Source organism: Hypomesus nipponensis, chromosome 26, assembly GCF_054491055.1.
Source record: "Hypomesus nipponensis isolate SF chromosome 26, ASM5449105v1, whole genome shotgun sequence".
In the NCBI taxonomy this organism is placed as follows: Eukaryota; Metazoa; Chordata; class Actinopteri; order Osmeriformes; family Osmeridae; genus Hypomesus; species Hypomesus nipponensis.
This window is the reverse complement of record NC_140386.1, coordinates 8,745,417-8,770,434: the sequence shown is the minus strand read 5'-3', so window position 1 is coordinate 8,770,434 and position 25,018 is coordinate 8,745,417. Positions and strand designations below refer to the sequence as shown.

The window sequence follows — 25,018 nt, the reverse complement described above, 5'->3', positions numbered from 1 at the left end:
TAACAGCAGTAACATATTTAGCTTTCAAGACAATTTAAAATGGAAGTACACAGCATCTGTTTTACTTGACTAAAGGATTGTGTTGCAGCTTCCTTAACTACTGTCTACTGTTTGTTAGTTACTGTCACCATGTCAATAGCTTTGAAAGAGTAAGGTCATATTATGTATGTGAATCACATATCCCCATTATGGTAATATTATCAAACACAGTAAAAATATGTAAATGATCCTCTACATTTAACACAAGTGACATTGGATTAATTAACTAATCATGGAATTTCTTTGGATTTTGTTTCACAGTAAATAAGAAATATACATATACACAACATATTTGGCAAACTGATGCAAAATATTTATTACAACTCTAGACCAAGATGCAGTAGTTTATTTTCTCAAATAGACAAATGAAACGTTATCTTTCAAATCTGTTATCAAAATAATCTTTCAAAATGCACAATTTCAAATATATTTTGTTATTATCCACCCTGAATATCAAGGCTGCATGAACAATATGCAAACAAACAAATATAATTGTGTGATTTGACAGTTGTACCAAAATCACGAATCAGAGTCTGTGATCAAGCTTTTTCAATGTTGTACCAGCAAGCAAAGTTTGAAGCTAAATTTCAAAAATGCAATCCTTGACATAAGCAGAGAAATCGGAACCCTTTGCACACAAAACTTTCTACAAAAGCAGCAGTGCAGATTTGAGTTTTGACCATTTTAATAAACAGGACTTAAAAACTTTAAGGTTTAAAAATAGTGCCTGCTGAAAAACTGTGGATACAGAATCAGTTTGAACTGCTAATCTCGTCACATTTGATAACCATATGTAAGCAAACCAACATCAAAATATATTTTAGATTTAGAGAACAACTTTTGTTTAACAATCTTCTTGGGGTAAAATAGAACTACAAGTATGTAAATCCCAACATTCAGTACGCCCTTAATGGCTACATTCAACAAGAATCATTTGATAAGAATCCTGAAAAACGTCTCCCATAACTTCAAAAAGAAAAACGATCTTAAAGAAAACACAAAATAAAACTAGAACAAAAAATAGAATAAGACTTACAAAAAGGCTGCCAATCTGACTTTTCTCTCTTTACCCTCAGATCAATCCTCAAGTAACATTCAACACTAAAAACTGCAATACTCCAATTAACAGATATTACTCGTGAAAATCGGTTTGGTTCATTGTTGTCATATATAGAAAGAGTGAGAATCAGACCCACAGCTGTCCATCTCAGATGTACACAATGATGATAGTTTCCTCTCAACACAAATGCCAAAGTCAAAAAGTAATCTGATCCGTGATTAAATTATAATTTCTATTGTTGACAGGTGAATCAAATCCAAAATCCTTTAGTAGATGAGTTTTCAATAAATACATAAAAAAAAAAATAAAAAAAAATGACTTGGGGAGAAAGAAATTTAAGGAAGAAAAAAAAGAACTATAAATCCTCAGGCACTATGTCTAAATCCTCAGGCGTCAATCTTAAAAATGCCCCCCGTGCTTGAGGAGTGAGACATACAAAGCTCAACAAAAAGCTGGTGGGGGAGGAAGCTTGACGAGAGACGACAGAAGAGACAAGTGGAAGAGTGATGAAGCCTCGTCAGGTGTCTGCCTCGTCATCTGATGTCTGGCTGCTGCTGCTGCTGCTGGTGGTCTCTGACTCAGAGCCCTCCTCCATCGCAACAGGGTTTCTCCACGCCAGACGCAGGGGCTTCGGAAACACCCTGACGTCATTCTGTCGCCACCCGTTCGTCTTTAGCTAGGAAGGAACGACAAGAAGCGGGTGGAAATACCGACAGACGTTTACAAATGTCTGGGAATATGCCAGCTACAAAAGCACAAGGCTGTTCATCTTTACCAGACAGGGATATGACTGTGGAATAATGCTCACGCTACCTGCTCGCTTTTAGCTTGGAATTCTCTCAGTTCGTCCTCAGTGAGGGGCAGGAAGTTGTCATCATTCTCTGGGTACTCCTGCCAGCCCATGGCTTTAAGCAACCTGCCGAGGAGAAACTGGCCAACAGTTACACAAGCTGCCTGGATCAGACGTGTGGTGTGTGTGTGTGTGTGTGTGGACTCACCTGTGTTCCTCTTCTAGTGAGCTAGACAGGTGGTCTGTGACAGAGTCACTGAGCAGGTGTGAGATTCCGTTTTCATGGCCGTCGTAGTCCTTTGGCTCGGGAGTGCTTCCCTCGCCCTGTCAAAGAGGCACAACAACAGTTACCCCACGAGAATCACGTGGGGACCGCTAACCACACAGCCCAGCGTTCCGCTTCCTCTCCCCGCCCCCGAGCTCACCTCCCCTGGGCCTGGGGGGCTGGTTGAGCTGGGACTGTCTCCATTCCTCCAGTCCTTAAGGCCTCTGACGATGTCACTCCTACGATCTGTGGTACGGCGCATCAGCTTGAGGCGAGAAGGAGTGATGTCGATTGGAGGAGTGGTGCTCGAAGGAGGCTAGGTATCGTGACAGAAACATTTGGATGGGACAGTGAATAATAGGGGTGGGGGGAAAAAATCGATTCACATTTTAATCGCGATTCAGTCTTCTAGCGATTCACAAATGTAAAAAAAAATGATTTATTTTATTTTTTATTTTAATGTTTTTTGTATAAAAAAAAATATATATATATATAAAAAAATATATCGATCGTGAATCGAATCGTGACCCAAAAGAACAAAAGATTCCCAACCCCTAGTGAATAAGGTGATGGAGTTGATAAATCATTGACTTGACGTGTTTCTCAATGTAATGTCGTTCAGATGACTGTTCCATGAGGAGCTGACCATACAGCGCCATGTCGCGTGATGTCACCACTCGTCCCCTCTGGGGTCAGGGTTTTGACTCTCACCTCCTTGGAGGTCAGAGGGGTCGGCGTGTTGGCCGGGGTCGCAGGCTTGGTCCCAGGTGCCGGGCTGGTGAAGGCAGAGTCCTTGCCGGACCAATCCAAACTGCTTTTGCTTTCCCTTCCATTTGGCTTCCATGGACCAGTCTGCAGAGGAGGTGATGAAATAAATGAGATACATAGATAGACGGATAGACACTTGATTAATCCACTAGGGAATACTGCCAGTATACAATAGGGGTATCCATCAGGAATAACGTTGGGTCGGATAATATATAAAGATAATCTATTTTGTTGGCGATAGATTGTTTACAACTTGCCTTGATTGGGGCAGTGGCTGGCTTGGGTATCAAGTTCTTGTGGATGCTGGTTCCAGTCACAAAGGCGTTTGTGCAGTTGTCTGGGTAGAGTCCTGTGTTGGAAAACACAGCAGAGAAAGGAGTGCTGGGGTCTGTCTTTGAAACCTTCTTGATGACCAGCATCTTAGACCTGGTCTGCTTGGCACTGGGAGGATTCTCTGTAAGGAAAATGAACAGTCAGGCCTCGTAGCTCGATACATATCTAACTACCTGTCAAAAACAATTATGGATGGTAAAAAAACCCTCACCCCAAACTCCTGTCGGGGCTCCCACAGCATGTATTTGGGCCACAGGTTTCCCACTCATCTCTGGATTCAACGAAGGCTGAGGTGAGCAACACAAGTCATTATTCACACACAGAAACGACATACGAACAGGCAGGAGGTAACACACAAACGGCTGACTTCAACTGAAAGTCGAGGCCGTGGGTTGGCAACTACAGAACGAGGGGAGGAGAGAAAAAAAAAAAAAAACTCACAAAATCCTCCTCGACAAACTTCAGCTTGTTTTCCTGGCGTTCCTCTCCTTTGTGAGGATGGAAGTTTCCGTTACGCGGGTGAATGGGCCCGTGCCTCTCCCTCTCTTTGTCCCTCCCGTTCCTTTTCGGGTGACGTCCGGGAAGGGGTCCCTCCGGCCCCCTCGGGCCACTGTGCCACCCGGGGGTCTCCTTCCCACCTGTCCCCCCCGTGCCACCGCCCAAACCCCCCTGTCCTCCCCTGGCCACACCCGAGTCCACGGAGTCGTGTCGCAGGAGAGACGGGTGCTGCCACCCGTCACCTTGGAAACCAGGGCACATACAAAGTCAGGGTAAATAATGTGGTGGCACACGTCGCTGTCTGAAGATGTTGCCACTCTGCGTTAACAATTCCTTTTGAAACTGGGAGGCAAACGTAGTACAGCTGGAAGTAGGTGTGTGCGTGAGAGAAGAAGGGGGTGGAATGTCAGGTACCTGCGGAATCCCTGAGGTCATAGTTGAAGAAGCCGTCGGAGGAGTAATGGCGGCGCCGGCGGCTTACACCTGAGCGGGCGTCGCCACGAGAGAGGTGCTGCCCATGCCTCTCAAGGCCGGCTCCGGGGGACTGGGGTAGGGGGGGGGGGAAACTGAGTGAGACTGGAGAACTGTCTGAACGTCCACCTCACCACCACCACCACCACCCCCTTCACACCAACCTCAGCTTCCCTCCACTTCTCACCTTGGTAGGCAGAGGCTTGGAGAAGTTGAGCCAGGCGGGAACAAAATCATGCTGCGCCATTAATGTCCAGTGTTACAAGTCAGTCGGCTGAGGCTCCAAACGTCATGACCAGGATCTGGAGATTTAAAAAAAAGGACATTGTGATCACAATCACATTTATACGCAAGTGTACTTTCAATACAGAGGTAAGACAAATGTCTCACAGTAGGTGAGCAAGCCACCTCTTACTTAAGAGTCGTCTGCTCTGAAATCCCGTAGTCCTCGTCTACCCCGTTGTAGTGTTCCTTGTCGTGCTAGCTGAGTCAGCAGACTGCAGGGGCAGCGTCTACTAGCTGGGTTAGCAGACTCTCTGGTGTTTTTTCGTGATGCCTGGCCGGTTCTTCTAGACTCTCTGCTAGCTGGGTTAGCAGACTGCAGGGGCAGCGTGTGCAGCCTGGGAGACCCTCTGTGTGGAACACAGTCCAGTCTCCAGGATGCAGTGACAACGTGGGGTACCTGACGTGCTCGGTCTTTGCTGGTGTCGAGGTGGTGGGAAGTGGGATTGTACTGAAGCGGAAGGCAGTTATCTAAGGAATTGTGGTTTGGTTTGTTTGTGGTGATGCCTGGCTGGTCCTTCTAGACTCTCTGGTGTTTGTTGTGATGCCTTGCTGGTCCTTCTAGACTCTCTGGTGTTTGTTGTGATGCCTGGCTGGTCCTTCTAGACTCTCTGGTGTTTGTTGTGATGCCTTGCTGGTCCTTCTAGACTCTCTGGTGTCAGCTTGCGAGCAGGACAATGTGTTGTGCCGAGTCTGGTCTTCAGACCCTTTTCTTCCTTCTCTTCACCAACTCATTCTATCTCTGGGTACAGACACGGTCTGTGAGAATGGACGTGCATGCGAATCTCACAGCGCTGCTTTTAGGAAGACAGCAACAACAACAAAAAAGCCTGCGCTCACCTCATCCAAACAGCTGGGGGGCTATGACAGGGAGAAACAGGTGAGGTACATTTATGTCACATAACAAAATTAAGTTGGGCTTATTGCTACGAGGTGACTAGCATTGTGTTGATTTTTATCTACAGGTTATAAATCCTGACTTAGGAGAAGGGAAGGGAAAACGATGCTGACATTGTCCTCAGATCACCATCAGATTGGTACAATACGTGGCAATACTTTCAGAATCCCTTTCTTTTGGTCTGCAAAATGTATTCAGAAGCCAGTAAAGTGACTTACTCTACAGCCAAGTACCTACCCTGTTAAGTGGTTTAAAACTCTTTAAGAGCGAGCGTAATTGTATAAAGGTGCTAACTAACAATACACCAATACATCACACAGGTTTACAGCCGAAACCCCTTCTCTCTCTCAGTTGACGTTAGGCCTCACATTAACTAGTGTAACGAGAGTAAAAATATAGTGTCTGCCCCTCGGGTGAACACGCAATAGACCTTTTCCGGAGATCAACACTGTTGAGAAGAAAAGCCCAAATCAATCCAATATGAACATGTATTTTGATAAGAAAATGATCGCGTAGGCCTACTTATGTTACCGATTTTCAGATGTAGCCACTATCAATTAAATAATAATGGCCCAATAATCATTGTACTGTGCTGTGGCTAATAAAGTAAATACGTTATCAACTGTGGGCTAATAAATTTGGACGCCATGCATGTTAGCTAACAGGACATACAAATGTGTTGTGCTAGCTTTGCTTGCTACGTACTGTGTTACACTGTTTTGATATGTAACTAACTAGTAAACTTTGTTAAGTTCCTGTATCTGGCTAGCTAGAAGGGAATATATTATTCATTAGAAGCTCAATTCAAAGTCACAAAAAGTTTGAGATCTGTAACTGTAATATATTGTCTAGTTATGTTATCTGTTAAACATCTAGCATGGTTAATTTTGCATGGATAGTTGGCTAGTTCTAGGTGGTAGAAGAAGATATAAAAAATGGCAACGTTGCAGCCAACTAGCTAGCTAGCCTGCAATATATCGCTACAAATTGACAGAAGCGATGCGATTTACCTGTGTGAAGTTACTCGTTATGTGACGGTAGCCGGTTAGCTAAGTTGATAAACGCCTTGCAAATGTCAATTTGAAATAGTCTAGCTATATTAATGACACGATCTGCAATGTCAAATTATGCAGCACTCGAAAGTGGCGAACGTCAGTTTTGCTAGTTCCTCGGTCTGGTTTGACAAGGCTAACTCAACAGCGCAACTCGTTTGGTTTGCTAACCAGTAATTTCGCCCACGTCACGACCTGGGCGCCACCGCGGTGCCAACGCATTGGCCATATACATGAATGCTTGCTTTCAATAACAATTCACTTGATTCATTTCGAAAAAAGTACATAGTCAAATAGAACACTATGTAATTATCTTCTGAGATTCAAATGACCACATACTTTATATTGCAAATATGATGTGATAATTTAAACAGAATGTTTGGAAGATCCGTGTGGAACTCTAAAGTCAGGGAGTAGGGTACCTACGGAAAGGATTGATTAACGGACACAACGAACAGATTTATCTGTTTAAAGGGTGAACGATGGGATACTTCGTCTAGGTTTAATTATGTTAGGCTTTATTAAAATTGAAAATATAACTCCAGAAAACATACGTGTAAGAATACAATGATTTATTTGTCTACAGATAAATTAGTCATTCCATTTGTTTTGTAGACTAACGTATTTTATTGTCTGAGATCATGAGAGGTCATACGGCAGGACTCATTTGCTAATCCATCTATCTTCAGATAAAATGTTTTCTGCCTTATTACGAAGACACATTCAACTTGTTCACAGGGTAAGTTATGTTGCCAGACACTGAGGGGGAAGTTCCAGCCGACATCCACGCTGACGTTTTAAAGGCGGCAATAGACGCATTAATTTCGTATTCTTCATTCTTTTAGGGATGGCAGTTGGGCACTCGTCAACAGCTGTCTTGTATCTCTGTCTCTGCCTCAGACAGAGTATCAGATGACGGGTCATCTTCCCTGTGTCCCCGTAGACGTTTGATTAACAGTTCCTGGCCCAGACAGACTCAGTGGGCGCATGGCTTCCACAGCTCTGCGCTGAGATTCAAACGTCCAAAAGAAACAGACCCCCCAACTAGGGAGCTGGACCTGCTCCGCTATGACTTCAAAGACATAAAGAAGACCCCCAGGCCGGCCTTCATCCTGGGTCTGTCTGGCCTCATCCCTTTCGTTTCTGCACCCCTTGTCATGGCTTTGACAGAGACGTACCTACCAGAAGTGGCTTTTGCTCAGGTAGCATACGGAGCATCGATCCTGTCGTTTTTAGGCGGAGCGCGATGGGGCTATGCTATCCCTGAAAGTAGCCCGGCCAAGCCAGACTGGGTCAACCTCGTCAATAGTGTGGTTCCGTCCCTTCTAGCTTGGACAGCCATGTTGCTTAGTGACAGCTTGACTCCAGCAGCCATCATGGTAGTAATGGGCCTAGGAATCTCCTTGCACTATGACCTCTCTCTGCTGCCCACCTATCCCAGCTGGTTCAAAGCCCTTCGGTCAATATTAACAGTTGTGGCCTTTCTCTCCCTGGTGGCCACACTTGTTCTCCACGGAATCTACCCAGAGAAGATGTTGTTCTCAGAGTAGGAAGTTGATTATGTTTGAGGTTTGTATCAGTCTATATATAAAAAAAAAAAAAAAAAAGAAGGTTGATAATAATGGCTAAATTGCTGAATATTAGCAATCTAAGCTGCAACTGTGAATAATGGCAATAAAAATGTTGTTGGTTACATTCAGTATATGGACTATACAGCGCATTATAACTTAAATAAAACATTAAAAAAATATGTCTAGATTGTCCTTGCCATACTCGTTGATAGAGTATTTGTTGACACTGACTGCGTTATAGAAAGAACTGTAACTTCTTTGGTAATAATGTGTTCCATGGTAAAGTAGAACTTTTAACATAAATAAACTTATGCTATATGGCCAAAGGTGTGTGGACTGCTATAGCTGCAACTAAGTTTCACACAGTTTTGTAATAAAATACCTTTATTGTAAACAGAAATATCTAATTCAACAAAACTTTGAAAAAAGGCAAGACTGGATGGGGGGAAAAGTCCATAGAGATCTGAACAAATTGTAAAAGGCACATAATTCTCATCAGCCACGTGCAAAATAAACCATATACTTTCACAACTACACCCTGTGCATAATAGAAGTATTTGAGGAAGTCAGCACCCTCATTTAGAAATCAACCCAAGTCCTTCAAAGGACATCTTTTTTGTTGTTTAAACATTGCATTTGTGCAGATTTCTATGTAAAACAATTCACCATTAACAACAGTCATATTTTCCAACTAACTTGGTACACTAAAGGAAACTGACCACTCTGAAAGTCTTGGCCTTGAGAATAGACTATTTGGTTGTACTGAAAAACAGATTTGTTCCTTCAATAGTGTATCCTAGGCAACACTGTCGCACCTGGTTGTAGTCAAGACATACATTTCCGTATAGGTACAGTAAACATGTTTTCACCTCGCAAACAGTTCCTCCTCCTCCTCCAAAAAAAAGGGAAATAATCTCTCAAAATAATTTGACTGCATCTTCATGTTTACACACAAGGATATACACAATTTCACTGTTCCTCACTTAGATATGCCGAGACCAGTCTTCATATATTCATACACCACGTAGCTGATGCTAACTGCTGGGATGACTTTCATGAAGTTGGGTAGGATTCCACTGTAGAGTCCAAAAAACCCCTCTTTCTCCACAATGGTCCTCACCAGGCGGTTCATTGACATCTGCTCCGAGCCCTCCATGGATGCTGGAAGATTGGAGAAAGTCTGAGTTAACTCCATAGCGGTTGTCATACTTCACATCACCACATGATCGACTTAGTGTTGTTTTAGATGAGTGTTATGAGTGATTTACATTTAGTCATTTAGCAGACACTCTTATCCAGAGCGACTTACAGTGAGTACAGGGACATTCCCCCGAAGCAAGTAGGGTGAAGTGCCTTGCCCAAGGACATAACGTCATTTGGCACGGCCGGGAATCGAACTGGCGACCTTCAGATTACTAGCCTGATTCCCCACCGCTCAGCCACCTGACTCCCTAATATTTCTGACAAGGTTTTACCTTGTGCCTGCATCCTGGTTCGGATCAGAGCGAGAGGGTAGCTGGCCAGCTGTCCACAGGTGCTGGAGAGGGTCCCACAGCCCAGGAGAACCAGAATCCCAGGGTTGGCTGTGTCTTTGGCGTAACGGGACAACCAGGCATTTTTCAAGCTCTGAAGAGGCAGAAGGGAACAAGATTATACCTTCACATGCATTTCATCGATGAACTCAATGGTTTAAGGACAGCTAAGGTTCTAGTTAGATATGTTTAGACGCACACCTCATACACAGCCAGATCTATCCCGGCATAAGGGATGATTCCCAGGATGTTGGGAATGTAGCCTTTGTAGAAAGCCTTAACTCCTTCCTTTTTCAGGATTTTCTTGGCACAGTCAAACATTCCGGAGTATTGTCCAGTCTTTCTCAGTGTGAGCCTCGTCTTCATCACCTGTTCAAAAATACATTTGAAATAATATCATCATAAGGGAAAGCACACACACAGAGACACGCGTACAGGCGCCTTGTATCCCCCACATTATTTTCTTCTCCTCTACTCTTTTCCCACATTCACCTCCATGGGGTATATGGCTGTCTGGGCGGTAGCCCCGGCCAGTGATCCAGCCATGAACCTCTCATGGGTCTGGATCTTTCCGCCGTCTGAGGAGAGCAACTTCTTGTACTGTCGGGGTGTACAAGAAAACAGGAATGAATATTACGCTATCAAAGTGAAACCAAGTATTAAAAGAGTGGCTGTTTCTTTCTTTACCTGCTCATAGGCCATAAACTTAATGGCTGTCTCAGGTGCAATCTTCAGGACATTGACACCGTTCCCCCTCCACATGGAGGCGATCCCCCCTTCTTTAATCATCTGTTTGAATCCTCCCACCAGGCTGATCTTGTTGGATTTCGAAGAATGCACCTGTAAATAAATACAAACACCAGCTCAAAACTCATGAGACGTTTAATCAGTACCATACAATTCCAAATCAATACTACTGTCCCAAGACCGTCTGATTTCTCAAACTGATAATAATTCCGTACTCCATGAGGACTGCATACCTGCATGAACACCTTCATCCTGTCCAGGGGAGCGGTCCCTGTGCGAGACACTGCCCCTGCCATGGCGCCTGCAGCAAGCTGTTTGTACCACACACCTGTGGTTTTCTCTTCCTCAGTGAACTCATCGGGGATGGTAAGGCTGTCTCCTATGTCCAGCACCTACACAGAGCACAGGTTACTGTTACTGACCATGCATACACGTGCACGTAATATACTAATTAACAAAATGTGCGCTTGAGTTTAGCAGGAGTTATACGGTTGTAAGGGATGTGCAAACAGTTCCTCCGCACCTGTTCATTCCACGCGAATACTAGCATTCTGTGCCTGATTTAAAAGCGGGAGACAGACAAATAGAAAACGAGGCACTTGTCTTCCTCAATGGAAATGTATAGTCCATCCATGCAAAGCGATGCTGAAACACTTAGTCCGCAACTTGTTCTGCCGACTTAAAATGAATCCGTTGAGCTCTTGGATGGCTGTTGGCGCTTACTGCGCGAGTATGTTTTTTGCCAAATCTTTGGCACATTCAATGTTTTAGGCATAAATAAATTTGTGACACGTTACAAGTACACAGTTGTTAACTACGTTAGTATGCTCTGGTAAAATACGCCTATTACACATCACATCGACCTTGAGCCTATACTAAACCGAACATAACCTCGCAAAATCTCGAGTTAGAAACAATGCTCTTGAAAGTATACCGGAGGAATCCCAGCGCTGCATAATGAATTTGCCAAACTTTTTGTTTTACATAGTTGGATATAACATAGGGAAACCAAAAGGTAATAGCAATGGTCTTTATGAATTGTAAACAACGTGAACAGATGCCAATGATCTTATATCAAACGACACAAATGTACAGGATATTTTACAGCTGTTAACCTATTTAATGCATAGTTTTCAGATTTACAGTAAATTACATTGTACACTCTAGCCTCATGAGGCCTTGAGGTCTTGAAACCATCCAACAACATACACCTGCGCCAGTAAACCTACCACTTCCACCTCCACCTCATGAACTGTCCCATCATCTTCAAAATCGATTAAGAACCAATCTCCCTGCAGCAATGTCATGGCAACCCAGCTTGGATACCAGCAGGCCTACAGGTCAGCAGCCACCACTCAGTTGTACTGGGCAGCGGCTTGCCAACCCGATGTTACACACTGGAAATATTCAGACACCTTCCTTTTCTGCTCAGACCTCCTCTCTTACTCTCTCCCACTCGTTCCCAAGCCATGTACACGCTAATCTCCTTGTGGGACAGTCTTAATTTAGCTGATCTTGGCCTTGCTTAACCACAGCAGGGTTACTTGACCTTTCGTGGGTCAAAGGTCAGCTGCAGTAGCCGTCTGAGGTCGCTCGGTGTCTGGCGATGACGCTGTCTTGAACTTAACATGTACTGTTCAGAAAGGTAAAACTTTATGAAGTCAGTTATTGTATACCTGGGCATTTGAGTCGAACACTGAGTTTGCATTGCGTCATGAAATTCCATTAACTAAATTGGCCTTTCTACAGTACTAGCCAGGGAGCCAATCCTCTTCTCATGTCCGTCCAAATGTCCATCCAATCACAAGGCTGACAACAAAAGCCTAAGCTTCTTATCGCTCGTCCTATCGCTCGTCCTCTCTCTCCGCTGATTGCTACAGTCACGACTGGGTGATCCGACTGACGCACAGGTACCTTATTACACAAGTCCTGGGACAGATTCAGAACCAGCAGGGAACACTCATTCACAAAGTCCCCCCCTTGTTCAATCTGACAGACAGGCAGGAACGCACCAGTTACTGTCGATGTGACCGAGGCAATGTTACGCTTTGGTCACACTCTTTCACGCACTTTGTTTTCTGTGTCTTTCACTCTCTCACCGTGGAGTGTTTCCAGTAGCGGATGATCTCCTGTAGGCTGGTGGCTGGGTTGAAGAGGAAATGTTCCTTCCATTCATTCCAGTCCACAGACATGGTCCCATCCACATCAATACTGCAGGATGGAGTGCATGATGGAATGCAGGGAAAGAAAGCACGCGTCACAATGGGGAATACTGCTAATGGAATGTAGATAATGAGCTATCGATAACCATTCTAAGATGTCTAAAGGGTTCTTCCTAAAGTAACAGATACTATCAATTAGTATTCATAACTGAACCACCTTTAACGGAAAGCATGTGTATCAGAACTGCTTTATTCATGCAAACGCTGATGTTCTGCATTGACCACCATTGCCGAACATAAACATGCTTTAACAGTAACAGTCAATACATCCAGTTGTTTTGGCTCCCTCCTGTTTGTTATGACTGGGGATGTCATCAGTAATGCTTCTCCTGGCTTTAACCTGTTGCATTGCAGTGCTGTTATCAACCCTACACTAGCACAGTGAGTTATGTGTAGCCATACAGTACAATGGCTCCCAGACAGTTCTTCACTTCCAAACATGATAGCATGCTTAGCACTTGAGGCTAATATTCATATTCATTCGGCTCCAGTTTGCATATTGCCATGCTGTCTTTAGTCAAATCTGTATTTCATTGCCAATGCTTGATTTAGGCTAAATAAAGAAAGATAGGTTCATAATATAAGCATCAACATGAGGCATTTGACTGTGAATGTAATGCTTACCTCTGCAGGATCTTCTCTGCATCTTCTTTGCTTACAACCATACCCAGATCTGCAAGGGACTGCTTAATCTCCATAAGGTCAATGCGTCCTGTTTGTAAATATAGGCTGCTATGAGCATGTCTAAAGATTCATTCATCAATATTTACAGTAAACATCTTTTAAATCTACAAAATGTACTTAAGCTCTAATATAAATACTTTAATAAAATACACAATAAAAAAATCTTAATTATGAGTTAAATATGTACCGTCGTTATTTTTATCCAAGCTCTTGAATGTCAGTTTAAGTTTCCTCTCGTGTTCCTTCAGATACTTGGAAAACTCATTGAAATCAAGACCATCATCCTTATCTTGATCTCCAGAGGAAACGATTTTCTAAGATACAAAATATCACAGAAAATACAATCACTTAAGGAACACACAATAGAACATTTGAAGTCACGATGCAGTGAACGCAGAACTGCTGCATAGTGCTATAACAGAAAGGGATGACAGCTACTCGAGGCGGGACGTTGCATATCAACTCTGTCGAAACATCTAATGTCAAGGGTTTACAGAAACATTTGCAGAAAAGCATTGTATTGTGTCAAGAAATAGAGCTGTACAACGTCCCACTCACTCATTTAATCTCTGAACGTTAAGGGTTCGAACTATAGAAATACATTGACTATCAGGCTATTAATTCCAATCTGCAAAGTCATAAATATCTTTCGACCTTAAAAAGCCGATACGGATGAGAGAAAGGAATGTCGGGTTATCTGCACTGTAAAGGTGTGCCTGTGCTTAAGACGCACCTCCACAGACATACTTCCTTTGCCGTTTAAAGCACATCCTCCACAAAACCCATTATTTTACATTTCTGCCTAAGATAGCACAGACAAGATCATCAGAGCAGTATAAGTTTTAGTGTAGTCCTATATGTAGGCTACTGTCATGGAAATAAATGAAGTATATTGAGGGACCATGAGCCTATATAATTGTATCATTTTCTTACGTAGAAAGACAGTAGGCTATTAATATCTGAATAAAGCATTAAAGTAAGTTACTGTGAATGCAAGTGTGACATTGAGTAATACCTGCGCAGCGCCTTTCCCAAAAGCGATGCCCATTGCAGCAAGGCCCTCTTTGAGTTCTGAAACGTCAACCTTTCCATCTTTATTCGAGTCCAGCTTGTCAAACAGCTCTTCGTATGATTTTGTTGCGTTACTTTCACATTTTGAATCCGTGAACACCAGTTTTCTTACAAGATGGTACATATTTGCCAATTTAGATTACGCTACGCGAGGCTGACCACAGTCTGGAAAAAAGTAAACCAGGAAGAAAACTGGATGAGTTGTCAACTTCTGTAGTCCTAGCAAAGAGCTTATACTCTTTGGTCCTACTCCTAGTGCTAGCTATCCACAATTCTCCTCAGGACTTCCGCGGTTAGTTGCTAACGAAAGCCATATAATAACTATAGTTACTATCTGTAACGTTAAACCCTAGACTACACGAGGTAAGATAATGTTGGCAAAATCTCTGGTAGGATAAAAATGGGTGGTGCTAACGTATTTTGCGTCCCTCTCATTTTATTTCTGGACACACCCTGAAAAATAAACAACTTCTCCTTCTTCTGCCCTTCTGTCTATGTTTCCTATAAGCTTATTGTCTACTACTACATAGATAGTGGCATACTTTTAGAGAAATGTGAACCGCACACACAAATTCAATAATTACATATATTGTATTTATTTTTATTACGCGTTTGCATCTCTCTCTCTCTCTCTCTCTCTCTCTCTCTCTCTCTCTCTCTCTCTCTCTCTCTGTCTCTCTATCTCTCTCTCTCACTCTTTCTCTTTCTATAAATATGTAGATCCATGGTGAGTCATGCTCATGGACTCTTGACAGCTGCCTGGTTGTAGCTTTCTATTCTTTTTCATCAGACTGGGATCTATAACGAGCAATACCAGTCGGTATCACGTTGCAAGTGAGACTGTAGTCTATAGTCTATTTCATGTGTTTGTATGTAAATGAAACCGAAAATGAGCTATTACAATTTAAATGTGTAGTACTAAATGTTGCCACGCGATGGAGACTAAACTCTTTACTTATGAAGCGCACACCAACACACAGTAAGCCATTCATTGATCCATTAAATCATATATTTTTTTTATGATATACATTTTACGTTTGATATAGCAACATCTTGAGTTTATCGCATTTGATTTGGTTCTGTTTTTAGTCACTGGGGACACATCCTGCACGTATCACATTTCAATCCATAAAATTGTTGTCAAGTCTGACTGTCTTTCTTCTCTCTAGCCATCCTTTCCTCTGCCCCTCCTACATCGGCATCTGATCTGATGATATAGTCTTGCTTGCTTGGTCAGGATTTATAGCAGTAGATGCAGAAACAAGACCCGCCAGGATTTTTGGATCTCGAACTCCCCCCGCATTCACTCACTGTCATTCATTCTGTCATTTTCAGCTAGTTTCGACTTCGAGCCTCGGAACGCTATGTAGCTATGTAGGTTAAAAACACTAGGCAAGCAGCTACGCTAACGCTAGCTACTGTAACGGCAGTGTTTGGACGCTACAGAAAGGACAAAATACTATTTCACACCTCAACAAAATACACAGTTTATGGATTTCATGATGATGAAGAAAAAGAAATTTAAGTTTAAGGTGGATTTTGAGCTGGACGAGCTCTCATCAGTTCCCTTTGTCAATGGTGTCCTTTTTTGTAAAGTCAGATTGCTTGACGGCGGTTTCTCAGAGGAGTCGTCGAGGTGAGTTCTGCTTTGTGTCGACTACTAACCTGTCTACGTTCAGTGGCAAGCTAGTTTGTTTACCAGGTTGCTCCCTATGCCACTACCTAGCTACAGATGTCCATTTAGCAATTTGAATAGACTAGTGTGCTCGGTGGATACAAATTTTAAATCATGGTAAAGCTAGCTATAGCTACCTAGCTAGTGTTAGCTAGTGAAGTAGTTGAGCTAGACTAGCTAACTATCCAATTGTCCAAACATGTCCAAGAAATCTAGATTATGCCGCCTGTTTTTAATGGGTACTTTTCACTCTGAAAAGTACATTGTAATGTCATAATTATGTGGCCAGAGCTGTGGATATTTTGAGCATGCATGTGATTAATGTTTGGTTTTACCAGAATGTGTGTGGCTTCAAGGATTTGATACAAGAATGTGAATGAGATGGATTGAGGCAATTATTTTAGAATGACGAGTCATTTGAGAACAGCATTGATATAGCTCGCAAAGAGAAGGTTAGAATATCCTTCCTCCAATGCTTCATACAAAAAAAATGTTTTCTCTAAAAATAGTTGACAGTTTAGTCTACTCTACCAGATTCTGGTGTAGCCTACCCCTCCATGAATTGGTAACAATCGTGTTTTTCTAATTAGCGGTATGAGCAGAACTTGATTAGCGTCTTGGAAAAAGAAGCAATCCTTAGCCTCCCTCTTTAGGAAACAATATCTTATTTTGTTCTTTTGCCTTCCCCCGGTGCATTCCATCTGTGTGTCACAGTTTCTACAATTTCTGCCAGAGAATACGCCAAGTTTTATTATGTCTCCATAGTAACTCAAATGTGCACAGTCACAGAAATGATGTAAAGCGCTATATGTCTATGCAAGTCAGTAAAAAAAAAAAAAAAAAAACTTTTCGGAAAAAAACATTTCAAAAGGTTTTTTTTTGTGAAAAAAAAAAAAAGATTTATGTCACCAGATTGGCCTTTCAAATAGGCGAACAAATAGGGCAGTGGCTCAATCAATGACCTCTTGAGTGGCTCTTAGTTAAACAGGTTTAAGCACTGTTAGGCCTGGTCTCCATTAGTACAGGGAGGAGTGTATATCCAAAGTCAATAACCTATTACGTTTTTCACATTACAAAGTGACCAAACTCTCCATATTGACGGACTGTCAACCTAATGCACTTAGTTAACATCTATTTGCTTTTCAATAATACATTTGAAGTTATCTATATACACACGTGTGACTGTCAGTGTGTTGTGTGTGTGTTTCTCTATCAGGGAAACTGTGCAGGCTAACTGTGTCCGTTGGAAGAAGAAGTTCTCGTTCCCTTGTAAGATGAGTGCCAGCGCGGGGACGGGGGTTCTGGATCCCTGCGTGTGTCGGGTGTCCGTCAGGAAGGTATAGAACAAGGGCTCCAAGGGTCATTCAACCTGTACAACCATTAATATACCTTCAAAATTGATCCTATTCTCCAATTTGTCCTATTCCTCATAGGATCATTTGACTTCCTTGTCTTTCTTTCACATGAACTGCTTGTAATGTTTGTCCTTTTATGTAGGAACTCAAAGGTGGGAAGACCTACGCTAAGGTAAATGACAGAAGTGTTTCCTCTCTGGAGTCTCAAGATTCGGCAGGGGCGTGAATACAAAAGCAGCGAAAGAACCACAAGTAAACCTCTCTCTCGTTCTGTTTCTCCAGCTCGGCTTTGCGGACCTAAATCTGTCAGAGTTTGCGGGCTCGGGGAACACGACTCGCAGATGCCTGCTGGAGGGCTACGATACCAAGAACACACGACAGGACAACTCCATCCTCAAGGTAGAGATGCAGCTGCTGTTTCATCTTTCCCAGCTGCCTCTGTTTACCAAAATAGCTTAAACTAGCCTACATATGGGGGGGTGGAACTAAATCTCTAACCGCTTTGATCCCTTTTCAGGTTATCATCAGTACACAGCTTATGTCTGGGGACCCCTGTTTTAAAACGTGAGTGTTGCCTATTAAAATTTCTGTCCAATTGCCATGGCCTGATATCGGGTATGATTGTGTCTATTGAGTATGAGGTTGTATTGTATAATCTGCACTGTCCTGTCAGATATAACCTCTACCGCTTTATAGTGAAAAAAAATCATATTATCGTCGTATTTGCAGTCAAGTCGAGGTTTGCCCGCCCACAGACGCTGCAGTGTGGCCCCATCTGTCTGAGCTGTTGACTAATTGGCCACAGTTTTTGCGTGGGTTAGAGTGAGAGTCAATTATTGCTTTTCCTGCATAATACGATATGCCTTTTTTAGAAACCCAAATCACCTGAGTGAATATATTCACATGGCTTTCCTGATGAGGTTGAAGTTTCGGACGTACTTTTTTCACTAGAGGATATCAGAAGCTTTCAGCGAGCATTGTACTTGTTTTTATGATGGATAATCAAATTAAGGAGCGGTTGTGACGGAGTAGGATTTCAGCTGATTTGGACCAAAGATCCACATTTTGTGTGGGAGTGATTGCGAGCTTGTGTGCATTGTATTAAACAGCTGTGTGGACGAGGGTGTGGTGGTGAGGCAGTCATTCTTGGCTACACACCATGGAGTTTAGCGCTGAAGCTGTACGATCTTTAGACGTCGTCACGGAGACACAGGGACAGTTTCAGATGCTCTGGTTATTCACCCCAGGGTCAGATTTGAGTTATCTACGTCAAAAAATGGTAAAAAAAAAAGATAATATCCGTCATTTGTGATGTTGTTGAAGTGTTATGGGTGTGTTGGTGTGTCCGCAGGCCTCCTTCCACAGCCACTGTTATAGGCGTCCAGGGAGATGCAGAGAGACTGTTGGAGGAGAGGAAGGGAGGGGACACGCAAAAAGCCTTCCTGGGTAAGACTAACTTCTCCCCCCCAAAAAGTTTACATTTACATTTACATTTATTCATTTAGCAGACGCTTTTATCCAAAGCGACTTCCAAGAGAGAGCTTTACAAAAGAGCATAGGTCACTGAACATAACAACGAGATAGTCCCAAACATTGCAAGCAGCCAAAACATGAAGCATACATTGTGAAAAAGCTAAACAAGTGCCAAAAGGGAAGACCCATAAGAGCATGTAGTTATACAAGTTAAAAATAAAACAACATGAACCACAAAAGTGCAGGACTGTACCTGTAAAAGAACAATCAACAGTAAAATATTACACAGCAAGTACAAGACTTAACTTCGTTATATCTAACCTACAATAGCACCAAGTCACTCAATAAGAGTCGTAGTGATCCTGGAGTTTGACCAAGCAAGGTCTACCTCCTTTCCAATCTGGGAGGGAATGGAGGGGGTTTTATATATAATCTATCATGAATTTGTTTATTTTTTTACATAAATAAATTGAAGCATTTGTCACCAAATCTGTGCAGTTTACCCTCTGACTAATCAACTGAGGATGACCCTGCATGTATTTGTGGCAGTTGCTTTGCTTTATTATTGATGGTCTTTTTTAATCTCGCTTTTCCTTCATTTGATACATTGTCGGTTTTATCTCTTCTTTATCTCTAATCCTTTTTGATGTACAGGGTGTGGCTGTCTGTACCAGCAATGGTCCTTAATTTCCAAGTGTGTGAGAGTGTGTGAGAGTGTGAGAGAGAGTTCAACATCTTCCTATGTGACTTAGGTGTTTATCTGTGCATGTGTCACGTCCAACATGTGTATAAAAGGAAAGCTGCCTCCCTTCCTCCCCCTTCCTCCCCCTCTCCCCTCTCCGTCTATGAGGTTCTCTGTGCTCTTTACCCCACGAGGCTTTAGAAAGTACCGTAGTGCTCTTTCATGTATAATTTAGACTGGCTGTTTGCTTCTCTCCAATCTGCCTTGGAAGCTGAGGGGAGGGGGGGGGGGGGGGGGAGTTCACATGGTTAAAAATAGATTGTTTGTGTGTGCCCTCTCGGAGTGACATGGATTCAATAACACTCCTTTACCTGGGGAATCAGTGTTATCCCAGGATAAAGCAGCATCAATTATTTAGGCCTCCGTGTAATTATGTTAATCACTGTGTCCCGTGTGGAGAGATTACAGGTTTTCATTTCAGTCGCCTTAGTGTGTTCACAGTAGCCTCCGACAACCTCCCCCCTTCCTCTCTGAATACTGGAACGGCAACATTCCCCACCCACTCACCCCCCCCCCCTTCCCCCCTCCCTCTGTCCTGTTCTGTCCCAGAGAGTCGAGAAGGGAGATGCGCGTCTCTTCCAGATGAGCTTGCGGGCTGTGGCCACTCGCGAACTTCCAGCTACGCTAGTCAGCAGTCTAAAGTTTCAGGTAGGCTCTCTCCCCCCACCCTCACCCACCGTGCTTTTCAACACAGCCACGCCAACGCCCCTCGCCTCGTTTGTCAGTCAGACTTGTTGCATTCTCAAACCATTCGGCCATTTAGGCTCTTTCAGTCATCGCCAGCAGTGTCCGTAATGTACAATTTCTCACATTTACACTTTTTCATCCCCTCTCCTTAATCCCCTTTTTAAAACGTTTTTTTTTATTCCAATGTTGACGAGGAAGAGAGAGTTTCTCACAGGAAGCACTTGGCTTACTAGGTATTGTCGTGCCCACTAACCTCACACAATCCTAACTTAGTTTACAGTTTAATCTCTTTTTAATTGGGCAGTGGGTTTTTTAGCACCCATTTCCCATGTCCAGCCGGTCTCGCTCGCTGTCTCATGTAACCGGCCAGTTACATGATGCACATCACATTATCTCCAACCAAGCAGCCACCTCTAAATGGGGTGTTGAAAAGCCATGAGCTAGTCCACTACCTACTCTCTTGTATCTGTCAATTACACAGACAAAGCCATCCAAGCACCTGACCTGTGCTCCCCTTTCAGGCTTATCATACGCCCAGGGCCAGCGCTCTGTGGGAAGGAGAAGAGATTCACCCTGACGACTTTCCCATGACCGACTCACATACATTTTTTCTGCCATAACTAAAGAGGTAGACTCAGAGTCTGTAAATCGTGGCGTACAGATTCCAGGATGTTTTCGTAGTTGAGCTTGGCTGAGTAGGTTTCCTCCTAGAACCTTTTCCTCCATCCCTGCCCGGCTTTTGTGTGGTGACGGCTGGATCACGAGACCCTGTCGTGATTCTGTGAGGGAGCCCTGTTCTCTGTTCCTCCTGGTACATCCACATACTGTGTCTTTGTAACAGTTTGCTGCAATACTAATGGCTAACATGCGAGTGTGAGTGGGCGCTGGCTTCCCCTAAGCTGCTAAAACATTGATCACGCTGCAAGGCTTAAATCTGCTCGCCTGCGACACTTTTCCTTCTTCTCCAGAACTAAACTCCTACTCCATTTCGTAAAGACCACAAGCAAAATCAGTAGATGAAGTTTAGACGTTGGGTTGTGGTAGAAGACGTAGAATTCCTGACTTTTCCTGCTAAACTAAGAGCGTGTGTTCGGCTATCCGGTTGCCCTCCCTCCCTCCCTCCCTCCCTCCCTCCCTCCCTCCCTCCCTCCCTCCCTCCCTCCCTCCCTCCCTCCCTCCCTCCCTCCCTCCCTCCCTCCCTCCCTCCCTCCCTCCCTCCCTCCCTCCCTCCCTCCCTCCCTCCCTCCCTCCCTCCCTCCCTCCCTCCCTCCCTCCCTCCCTCCCTCCCTCCCTCCCTCCCTCCCTCCCTCCCTCCCTCCCTCCCTCCCTCCCTCCCTCCCTCCCTCCCTCCCTCCCTCCCTCCCTCCCTCCCTCCCTCCCTCCCTCCCTCCCTCCCTCCCTCCCTCCCTCCCTCCCTCCCTCCCTCCCTCCCTCCCTCCCTCCCTCCCTCCCTCCCTCCCTCCCTCCCTCCCTCCCTCCCTCCCCAGGCTACAGTACGGGGCATTCTCGCTCGTCCAGCCTGTCAGAGTGCAGCCATCGCAGGAACACGTCCGTGGGGAGTGCCTCCACAGGCATCGGCAGTATCCTTGAGCCCAGCGAGGAGAGGGAGGCGAGGGCAGGACCGCCCACGGCCGGGGCCTCGGCCTGCACCGCTGTCCCCGAACACCCGGCCGCCGGGCCCAGCGCCCCGGGCACCCCGGTCAGGAGCGCCTCGTCCTGCGAACGCCTCAACAGGTGAGACACCTGACGGGCGGGGCCTCACGCCAGGACCTCAGCCTCGGCGTCCACTTACGGATTGAAGTGGTTCCGTGAAGAAAAAAAAAGTGTTTTTTAAACAGACACCCTCTTGTGTAGGGGGGTGTTGTAGTGGTCGTGGGCGTGTAATATCTGACCTTTCTTGCTTGCAAATATAATTTGTCTGTGTCCCCACAACCCCCACCAGACACCCAGTAAAGCAGGACTCTATGGAGTCTCAGATGAAGAGGGTGGATGCCACGCGGGTGGATGCAGACGACGTGGTGGAGAAGATCCTCCAGAGCCAAGACTTCACCCCCAGCCTGCTGGACTCCAGCGCTGAAGGTAACCATGGACACCGGCCCCTCCATTTCACGTGCCTTGAAAGCAGAAGGCTCTCGCGAACGCGTTAATGAGGGACTGCATTTAATATGGATTGGAAAGGATTGGTCAAAAATGGATGGGTAGATTTCATGAAGTTGCCTGTAGAGAGGACCAGGGCTCGGTTAATGGAGCGGTTAAGTGTGTGAGACGGTTGCTAGGAGAAGGGAGCTGGGCCCTATGTCAGCATTGTAATGAATATCTCTGTTGTGAAGCTCACATCCTCTGTTGGTTCAAGGTTTTGTCCTTCTGCACCAAAATTCTCCAGTCAATACAGGCATATTTTTAGATCGCCTAGCAACCGGCCCCTCTCCTGAAATAAAACGTGCAGGCGGGGCGGTGTCACATTAAACTTGTGTGTCTGTGCTTCCGCTGGTGCTGTGTGTGTGTGTGTGTGTGTTCCAGAGGAAGGTCTGCGGTTGTTCGTCGGCCCAGGAGGAAGTACAGCCCTCGGAAGCCATCACCTGCCCACCAGGTCAGTGAGGGGGGAGACCCCTTCCTACCGTCTCAGAACGTCACAAAGAGAACCTCCTCGTGGAGAACGGATGGATCGGAACTTGCGCTTTCTCACGTTCCCCTCCCCGTGTCTCTCTCTAGGGTTGGCGCCGGAGCTTACGAGCAGGTGGTGATGAAGCGCTAGGACGTCTGCCCCGGAAGCTTCCGGAGACGAGCGACGCAGCGGAGGTCTAGAACCACAGAGGGCAAGGGGAGGTTGGCGAGTGGATCCTGCCTTGGAGTTTCATCTCCTCCATCAGCGCAGGAGTCCAGACCTGGTCCTAGGACAACAGGCACGGCAGCAGGGCCCTTCGTGTGTTTCTGAAAGACATGGTTGTCCTCTCGTTAGATTAGCCTTGTCTTCTTGTTGCCGGGGAGACTATACCCATGACGTCATCTTCAAAGGGACTTGAATGGAAACTGGAGTTCTAGTTTAGATGGCCACAGTGGATCTGTCTCTTGAATGTCTGAAGATAGAAGGGGATTTGTTGTATTTGTAATAATCAAGCCTTTCCTGATAAGGAAAACGCCATGCTTTTTAAAAATACATTCCCTAGTTTATAGTCTATTGTTCAGTGATGTTTCAATCCTATTTTGGGTTGCCTTTTAACTTTTTTGATTTTTTATAAGCTGCTAAAAGCTGTTGTATTTGGTCTGTCAAGTCCAACTCTGTTGTTGTTTTTGGGTGAAGACGACACTTTGCTACCCCGACGCAGACCCTTCAGACTCTGGTGACGGTTTGTGTGCATGCCTGTGTGTGCGTGAGTCTATGCCCATCTGAGTCATTGTCTCTGTTGTAGGTGGCATAACCACTATGTCTTTTCCAGTTAGAACACTTAAGCCTGTCTGCAGCACCAGTCTTGGGGTTGGTAGTGAGTCGGCAGATTCTGAAGGTAACCCTGTTTGGCTAAGGTGTTGTTAGAGAAAGGGTATCATTTCAGGCAAGACTCCAATCCTTAGCAGAATCAAACTGTTTTTTCATATATATATATAAATATATATAGATATTTTATTTTGGCCTGATGAAAGGAGTAAGGTTAGGTTTAAGTGTACCTACTCCTGGAAGTATATTTGGTACCAAGATCCAAGATGTTATTTTTGCAAGTTCAGTTCTTCTCGTCAAACTGAGTTATACATTTTATATTAACAATGTCAAGGGCAAGTTGTCAATACACCCACTGCCAGTGGGAAATACCTGCAGTATCCAAATAAATGCTGTGGTAAATCTAGGTTACTGCAGCAGCATATCAACTTCAAAATATTTAGTAGGCTATTTTCTGAAAAACTAGTTCTTGCATTACTAGACTGACTTTGGAGAAAACCACTACCTGGTTTCATGAACACAAACCTGGTTCATCTCAGTAAGTGGGTGGGGGTAAGTAAACATAATAATTAATATTCATAAGATTAAGGTACAAATAAATACTGTATATGTACTAATGAGTATGTGATCATCTCTGTGTTAAAAGCCATACCAGAAGTAACTCTGTACTTACCTCTGTTATACTGTAATTGTATACGCTGATTTCTGCACAAATGTCATCAATGTATGGTATTATTACTGTGAAATAATCAGTTTTGCTCTGTGTACATTTCTATGTTTGCATGGTTTTGATGTCATTTCAGTGAATTGAAGAGCATCGAGTCTATTTTCCCATAACTGGGGCGGATCTCTACAGTGCTTTGTAAATTGTTTTAGTAAAAGCACAACTGTTCCAGTGCAATTCCTTCTACTGTTGCCATTTAAGCTATGTAAAAGATGGAATTCATTTCATGCAAGATTAATTTACCCAAAATGTAGGAGAACGGTCAATCAAAACATTCACGCCATGCTACTCTGTATATCACATATCATTTGCTGCCAAATGTCACTCCAAACTCCCTTAACTGTGGATCAGCCGTTATTGCTTTCTTCAGAGAAAAAACACTTATGCACTTGTGCAAGACAGGTTTTAGTTTCCAGTTTTAACATGTTGTTACAAACATGGCCACCCTTTCTCTTCTGTGAAGCCGTGTGTGAGGAACTGTACAATGTGATCTTGTGTCATGTGACGTTTGACTGACAGTGTTGTGCCCCTGTAGAGGACATCTCGTTGACCCACGTTTGCTTCCTTGCCGAGTACTGTATGCTTTGTGTGCCATGCACTGTTGAATAAAACGTTCGATTCACAAGGTTCCCTACGTCTGAATTTT

At 44.2% G+C, this 25,018-nt stretch overlaps 4 protein-coding genes across 13 annotated transcripts; 2 read left to right on the top strand and 2 right to left on the bottom strand.

The window, feature by feature from the left end:
- Window positions 1-330: 330 nt before the first annotated feature.
- Window positions 331-6,630, bottom strand: LOC146221332 (vasculin-like protein 1). 8 transcript variants are annotated; one of them, XM_084692896.1, is made up of 13 exons: window positions 6,415-6,630; window positions 5,347-5,852; window positions 4,640-5,248; window positions 4,412-4,526; window positions 4,168-4,297; window positions 3,697-3,995; window positions 3,467-3,542; window positions 3,180-3,376; window positions 2,866-3,006; window positions 2,315-2,470; window positions 2,098-2,213; window positions 1,913-2,015; window positions 331-1,775 (listed from the first exon to the last, which is right to left on the bottom strand). In XM_084692896.1, the coding sequence occupies exons 4-13, from the start codon at window positions 4,469-4,471 to the stop codon at window positions 1,617-1,619; spliced, it is 1,437 nt and encodes a 478-aa protein (XP_084549022.1). In that variant the 5' UTR covers window positions 4,472-4,526; window positions 4,640-5,248; window positions 5,347-5,852; window positions 6,415-6,630; the 3' UTR covers window positions 331-1,616. The 8 variants fall into 8 exon arrangements, with proteins under 8 accessions (XP_084549022.1, XP_084549020.1, XP_084549018.1 ...); XM_084692894.1 differs by having other exon boundaries at window positions 5,347-5,367; XM_084692892.1 differs by having other exon boundaries at window positions 4,640-5,852.
- Window positions 6,631-6,782: 152 nt separating this feature from the next.
- tmem69 (transmembrane protein 69) lies at window positions 6,783-8,400 on the top strand. Of its 2 annotated transcripts, XM_084692905.1 has the most exons (3): window positions 6,783-7,012; window positions 7,146-7,195; window positions 7,302-8,400. In XM_084692905.1, the coding sequence occupies exons 2-3, from the start codon at window positions 7,151-7,153 to the stop codon at window positions 8,004-8,006; spliced, it is 750 nt and encodes a 249-aa protein (XP_084549031.1). In that variant the 5' UTR covers window positions 6,783-7,012; window positions 7,146-7,150; the 3' UTR covers window positions 8,007-8,400. The 2 variants fall into 2 exon arrangements, with proteins under 2 accessions (XP_084549031.1, XP_084549030.1); XM_084692904.1 differs by having other exon boundaries at window positions 6,783-7,195.
- LOC146221330 (mitochondrial adenyl nucleotide antiporter SLC25A24) lies at window positions 8,394-14,700 on the bottom strand. The gene is made up of 10 exons (XM_084692900.1): window positions 14,228-14,700; window positions 13,400-13,526; window positions 13,153-13,240; window positions 12,406-12,517; window positions 10,540-10,698; window positions 10,247-10,399; window positions 10,052-10,159; window positions 9,761-9,928; window positions 9,503-9,653; window positions 8,394-9,188 (listed from the first exon to the last, which is right to left on the bottom strand). Exons 1-10 carry the CDS (start codon window positions 14,405-14,407, stop codon window positions 9,007-9,009), a joined length of 1,428 nt encoding a protein of 475 aa, XP_084549026.1. The 5' UTR covers window positions 14,408-14,700; the 3' UTR covers window positions 8,394-9,006.
- A 628-nt stretch (window positions 14,701-15,328) lies between these two features.
- eeig2b (EEIG family member 2b) lies at window positions 15,329-25,001 on the top strand. Of its 2 annotated transcripts, XM_084692902.1 has the most exons (11): window positions 15,332-15,919; window positions 17,175-17,295; window positions 17,456-17,485; window positions 17,596-17,712; window positions 17,831-17,877; window positions 18,665-18,759; window positions 20,078-20,176; window positions 21,703-21,949; window positions 22,158-22,294; window positions 22,736-22,805; window positions 22,928-25,001. In XM_084692902.1, the coding sequence occupies exons 1-11, from the start codon at window positions 15,774-15,776 to the stop codon at window positions 22,968-22,970; spliced, it is 1,152 nt and encodes a 383-aa protein (XP_084549028.1). In that variant the 5' UTR covers window positions 15,332-15,773; the 3' UTR covers window positions 22,971-25,001. The 2 variants fall into 2 exon arrangements, with proteins under 2 accessions (XP_084549029.1, XP_084549028.1); XM_084692903.1 differs by lacking the exon at window positions 20,078-20,176 and having other exon boundaries at window positions 15,329-15,919.
- The last annotated feature ends 17 nt before the right edge of the window (window positions 25,002-25,018 follow it).

What these genes read in the sequence shown, in the direction of transcription:
- LOC146221332 (XM_084692892.1), bottom strand. Translation starts at nt 4,471, where the DNA reads ATGGCGCAGCATGATTTTGTTCCCGCCTGGCTCAACTTCTCCAAGCCT. An exon ending in CAGCCACTGCCCCAATCAAG is followed by an intron (nt 3,007 to 3,179) that starts GCAAGTTGTAAA and finishes CCTCCTCTGCAG; the next exon opens with ACTGGTCCATGGAAGCCAAA. An exon ending in GCCCCCCAGGCCCAGGGGAG is followed by an intron (nt 2,214 to 2,314) that starts GTGAGCTCGGGG and finishes CCTCTTTGACAG; the next exon opens with GGCGAGGGAAGCACTCCCGA.
- tmem69 (XM_084692905.1), top strand. Translation starts at nt 7,151, where the DNA reads ATGTTTTCTGCCTTATTACGAAGACACATTCAACTTGTTCACAGG. An exon ending in ACATTCAACTTGTTCACAGG is followed by an intron (nt 7,196 to 7,301) that starts GTAAGTTATGTT and finishes TCATTCTTTTAG; the next exon opens with GGATGGCAGTTGGGCACTCG.
- LOC146221330 (XM_084692900.1), bottom strand. Translation starts at nt 14,407, where the DNA reads ATGTACCATCTTGTAAGAAAACTGGTGTTCACGGATTCAAAATGTGAA. An exon ending in GCAGAGAAGATCCTGCAGAG is followed by an intron (nt 12,518 to 13,152) that starts GTAAGCATTACA and finishes TCCATCCTGCAG; the next exon opens with TATTGATGTGGATGGGACCA. An exon ending in TAGATCTGGCTGTGTATGAG is followed by an intron (nt 9,654 to 9,760) that starts GTGTGCGTCTAA and finishes CTGCCTCTTCAG; the next exon opens with AGCTTGAAAAATGCCTGGTT.
- eeig2b (XM_084692902.1), top strand. Translation starts at nt 15,774, where the DNA reads ATGGATTTCATGATGATGAAGAAAAAGAAATTTAAGTTTAAGGTGGAT. An exon ending in GTCGGGTGTCCGTCAGGAAG is followed by an intron (nt 17,296 to 17,455) that starts GTATAGAACAAG and finishes CCTTTTATGTAG; the next exon opens with GAACTCAAAGGTGGGAAGAC. An exon ending in AGCCATCACCTGCCCACCAG is followed by an intron (nt 22,806 to 22,927) that starts GTCAGTGAGGGG and finishes GTCTCTCTCTAG; the next exon opens with GGTTGGCGCCGGAGCTTACG.